At 40.9% G+C, this 5,325-nt stretch overlaps 1 protein-coding gene across 1 annotated transcript in view; it reads left to right on the plus strand.

Moving 5' to 3' along the window:
- Positions 1–5,325, plus strand: part of HGSNAT (heparan-alpha-glucosaminide N-acetyltransferase) — a 31,875-nt gene that overhangs the window by 25,577 nt on the left and 973 nt on the right. Inside the window, exons 14-17 of the mRNA XM_080976760.1 lie at positions 1,435–1,521; positions 2,303–2,380; positions 3,800–3,870; positions 3,955–4,067. Coding sequence (XP_080832886.1) covers positions 1,435–1,521; positions 2,303–2,380; positions 3,800–3,870; positions 3,955–4,067 — 349 coding nt within the window. The remainder of the gene's footprint in view (positions 1–1,434; positions 1,522–2,302; positions 2,381–3,799; positions 3,871–3,954; positions 4,068–5,325) is intronic.

Here is a 5,325-nt window from a genome sequence, read left to right on the forward strand (position 1 = left end):
GCAAGGACCAGGAGCAAATCTCACTAAGGTCGTTTATGCGGCCAAATTCTTTACTGCAGTGATGCTCGATAGCCAAGAATGCACAAGTGAGGCTTCATAGCCAAGCAAATACTATTCAACAGGTTGTTGCTATCACTACAGCAATATTGCAACCATATCAGTAACTCCAGTGAACCGACTTTGGGTTTCTTCAGTTGCTATTTGATCTCTGAATTTCTGTGAATGAGATCAGTAAGGGGTGGGGGTGGGTTCTCAGTGCAAGTGTTACTTTCAAAGTGCAGAGAGTAAGTGCACAGGCCCCAGACTTTCCCCTAATCTCACAGAGGGATTTGGGGACAGAAGTAACATGCAAGCAGACGTTTCTGAACATTGAACAGTGATTCCAGTGCTAAACCCAAATTGCAACTGAGGAGAATAAATACCAGAATAGTATGTGGAAAAGGTAAGACAAAAAAGGAGACTCTAGCTTAAGCAGACTTGTAAGACTAGAATAACATGCACATTTCCACATACACACACACACATAGCTGATAAATCATATTCTGATTAATTTTAAGGAAACTCAAGAGACACAAAATATGGGGACATAGAATTATGGGACATACATAGCTAAGAGCAGTTATGAACTCTCAACATACGCAGACAAGAGAAAAACAACTGAATCTTCAGCAGGAAATATGCTTAAGTTACAGATTTCAACAGGAAATGAGCTTAGGATATTTGGCATGCCAGTCTGAAAAACATCTAAATGAGGAAATGCGGAACCTAATGCAGGGAGCCTTTATACTGTGTTTGGAAACCAAATTTGCTTAGCTTGTCTGGAACAAGCAAGGCAAGGAACTGGATGAGTAGGGCATGTCATTTTAGGGGGCAAACTTAATTTTTGCAAATTTCTTCAGTGAGGTGTCTTAAAAAAGCGTTTTTGGATGTGAGGAATTCAAATGTCCTATAATTTTTGTGATTGAACAACATCTAGCTTGGTAAGTTTACATTTGATGAAGCAGCACATAAACTGTTTTGGGAAAACCAAATAATTTTAATTTTTCCTTCTGAAAATGTCAGGTAATGCATAAAATAATAATTATAATTATAATATAACTGCAAGTACTTGGCAATCATTTTTAATGATTTCTATGCAATTTTACACACTTTTTACTTACCAAGCAAAACTAAATTATATTAACCAATAACTTTGTATGTGTTGCTTTTTATTTTATGTTTGTTCCAGTTGTACCTTAATAAAAACTAAAAATAATTCAGATTTCTCTGATCTATCACTGCTTAGTTCAGATGGCAAGGAAGGATCCAGTAGACCCCAGGTATACACTTTGAAGCAGGGATACCACCACCTTGTCTAGAGAGTTGGGACCATGTTATAAAACACCTCGCAGAAAGTCTGCCAGCCTTTCATAGTGTGCACTTCTTCATTTATAGGTTCTTTACCTGACGACAGTAGCCTTTGACCCTGAAGGAATTTTGGGAACCATCAATTCTGTTGTCATGGCATTTTTCGGACTTCAGGTAGGATACCTTATTGTCCCATTTAGGCAGGAAAGCTGTATGGCATATTACTGTAAAACGCAGGTGTTGTAGTGATGAAGTTCCTTCTCTACAGAGCATAACAGCCCAAACCTATAAACTTGTAGGGCGTATGAATGGCTATCCCAGAACATCTCTCCATAATATAGTCTTGCAGATATGACGCAGTGTTCAGTACCATGGACGATTGTCCCAGGATAGAAACACAAAGAATCCATCTCAAAGAGGACAAACAAACAAGAAGGGGGGGTTAGAGATTTTGCATAGATATTTTGAAGCACCATTATTATGTAAGACGTGGGGAGAATGTTTGCATCAATATCTTGGAAAATCTGCAGAATTACTGAGTTCTACTTTAGATTTTGGTTGTAGTGCTCTTGTCACCATTGTCCCCCCCCCCCCCAATTTCAGTTAGTTAGTCCCGTTCCCTATTTAAACCCATTCTAGGCAAGGCCAATGTGAGAGAGCCAGTGTGGTGTACTGGTTAAGAGCGGTAGTCTCGTAATCTGGGGAACCGGGTTCGTGTCTCCGCTCCTCCACCTGCAGCTGCTGGGTGACCTTGGGCTAGTCACACTTCTCTGAAGTCTCTCAGCCCCACTCACCTCACAGAGTGTTTGTGTGGGGGGAGGAAGGAAAAAGGAGAATGTTAGCCGCTTTGAGACTCCTTCGGGTAGTGATAAAGCGGGATATCAAATCCAAACTCTTCTTCTTTTCTTCAATGTTCATGTTTCCAACATTTTTTTATTTTTATTTTACTTCTAAGGCAGGAAAAATTCTCATGTTCTACAAAGACCAGCACAGACAAATAATGCTCCGTTTCTGTGTGTGGAGTGTAGTCATGGTAAGTCTCAAATGCTGTATTAATACAATTCAAGTCACAAATACCGAATTAATTGAATTCAAAGTGTTTCCTTCCCAGTCCTTTTAAAGCTTTTTTTTCTTCTGAAGAATTTAGTTCAGAATAATCCTCTGTTGAGTATCTTTTTCTGGGAATACCTGTTTCAAAACCCATCAAACCTCATTTTTTATTGCTGCCTAATAAAAAAGCAACACCTATAATTCAGTACAGAGTTAAGGCCCAAAGGCACCTAAACCTGTGTTGGACAGTGGTCTATATATCAGTAGTAGTAAAGAGCACGAATATATGGATGTTTCCCCCAGTGGAGGGGAGTAAGAAAAGGGGTTCCACTAGGATTTGTTTTGAGACTGGTGCTCTTTAACATGCTCACAAATGACCTGAAGTTAGAAGTAAGCAGTTAGGGCGACCAAGTTTGCTGATAGCACCAATTTACTCATGGTAGATAAAACAATAATAAATTGTGAAGGATTCCAATCTCTCTAAACTGAATGTGTGACAGAGTGACAAATACAGTGGAACCTCGTGTTACGGACGGGATCTGTTCCGGAGGCCCGTCTGTAACACGGAACTGACGCAAGCTGAACGCTGCGTCTGCGCGTGGCGCGATTTAGCACTTCTGCGCATGCGCAAGCGGCAAAACCCAGCAGTAACCCATTCCGGTACAGTGGTACCTCGGGTTACATACGCTTCAGGTTACAGACTCCACTAACCCAGAAATAGTACCTCGGGTTAAGAACTTTGCTTCAGGATGAGAACAGAAATCGTGCTGCAGTGGCAGCGGGAGGCCCCATTAGCTAAAGTGGCGCTTCAGGTTAAGAACAGTTTCAGGTTAAGAACGGACCTCCGGAATGAATTAAGTACTTAACCCGAGGTACCACTGTACTTCCGGGTTGCTGCAGGACGCAACACGAAAACAAATAACCTGAAGCGGACGCAACATGAGGTATGACTGTATGGTTCAATGTAAGTAAGTGTAGAATGATGCACAATTGGAGCAAAAAATCCTAAATTCACATATACACTGATGGAGTCTTAGCTGGAGGGTCCTGCTGACTATGTGGATATCTCTGTAAAAATACTGACCCAGCATGTCATAGCTGTGAAAAAAGAAATATATGCTAGGGAGCATCAGGAAAGGGATTGAAGAATAAATATGTCAATATCTGAATTCCTTTGTACAGATTTATGGTGCAACTACACCTGGAATACTGTGCTTCGTTCATTTGTTTTAAGTCACTTTGGAAGTTTATTAAAATGAAGGGTAGCAATTTCAGTACAGAATAGTTCTGATCTGGGATGATATGCTTTCTTTCATCCTTCTCCATTAGATTGCTTTGGCTGCTTTTAGTGTCAGGATTTTTTTTTTTACAGTTAATAAGCAGAAAATTACCTGTTTTTCAGGGTGTTATTTCTGCTGTATTGACCAAAGGCACAAAAGACCAAGGCTTTATTCCTGTCAACAAGAATTTATGGTGAGTAGAATAAAAAGTCGCTTCAATGCTGTATGGTAGCATTTGCTAGACATTTCCTGAATGGCTGTTTTGAAATTCCTGCAGGTCCATTTCATACGTGACAGCACTGAGCTGTTTTGCCTTTGTGCTTCTGCTGTTAGTGTACTATCTTGTAGATGTGAAGAAGGTGTGGTCAGGTGCTCCCTTTTTCTATCCAGGTAAGTGTGCTTTAAAGGAAATTGTTCTTATTTGAACTAAGTAAATACAGAAATGGGAAGGGGAAAGCATGAATACCCTGTCGGGTTTCTTTTTAAAACAGTGTGGTTTCCAATTTATTCCATCTAAAATCCTTGCTTGGTTTCTAAACAATTCTGAATTAATTTTGGGAGTCTGCGAAATCAGTTTTCTACCCAGATTTAGTATTTTCAGATTAGACATTTGCCATGGTTGCCCCCCCCCTCAATATGTAGTGGTTTGCTGGTTGCACCCATCAGTCACTGAACACACTCACCACTGCCTATAGCAGGGAGTAGGCCTAGCGGTTGCTAAGCAACTGCCTCATCTCCCTCAAATCAGCAAAGCATCCCTGTTCAGACATGTGGTGGAAGCAGAAGTTCTTGTGGCAAGAACAACAAGCACAGAGTAAGTCCCTGGGATGAAGGCCAATCTAAATGATACGCATCAGTAGGAAAGTCTGCTTAAGCCTCTCTGTTCTAATCATTCACTCAAAATCATCATCTCTAGTCAGCTTCTCTAAGCAAGGGGGGAAACAGAGCCATATTCATCCTCCTGTAGGATGAGAAAGCAGATGAAGTATGTGCGATTTTGAGCAGAAACCTGCTACTCTTCTACTCCCCGTCACAAGTTTCTGATACTGCTTTTAAGTTTGCTTGGTTTAAAAAAAAATGGTGGGAGATGGTTCTCACAACTGTCTAGTTTGACCCTGAATAAACTGACAAACCAAGAAAAATTAGGGAAAGGATAAAAATGTGAGTCTCGTGAAACCCTAATGGCAATCCTTTTGGGAGTCTCCTCCTCCCATTTGCGAGATAAGAACGTCAGAATATTGGGGAGAGACAGGCAGGTGTTTGAATACCAAATGGAAAACATTTCATCTAATTGGGCCATGAGACTCAGTGGTGGCAGTGTAGTAAAGAGAAATGAGGGGAAACACAGAGCACAGACTGCAGGTTCAGGCAGCAGCCCAGAGTTCTTCTATGCTACACACTGATAAAACATTTTTTCAGCCTTGTTTGTCACTAAAACATGGTGTCAAGAGCAGGAGGCTACACAGATATGCCCCTAAAGCATGTTCTTTTGCTCAACTCCACTCTTGAGTTTGGCAGCAACAGCCTACATCACTTTTATCTCAGGTCCAAAATGCCAGCAGTTGTTCTCTGTAGCTTACCGAGTCCTGTCATGCAGTATGGCTGTAACATGCAATTTTTCTGATGGCATTCTTGGTCTCTTTCACAG

Source organism: Podarcis pityusensis (assembly GCF_964106645.2).
Source record: "Podarcis pityusensis genome assembly, chromosome: 13".
NCBI classification, from domain to species: domain Eukaryota; kingdom Metazoa; phylum Chordata; class Lepidosauria; order Squamata; family Lacertidae; genus Podarcis; species Podarcis pityusensis.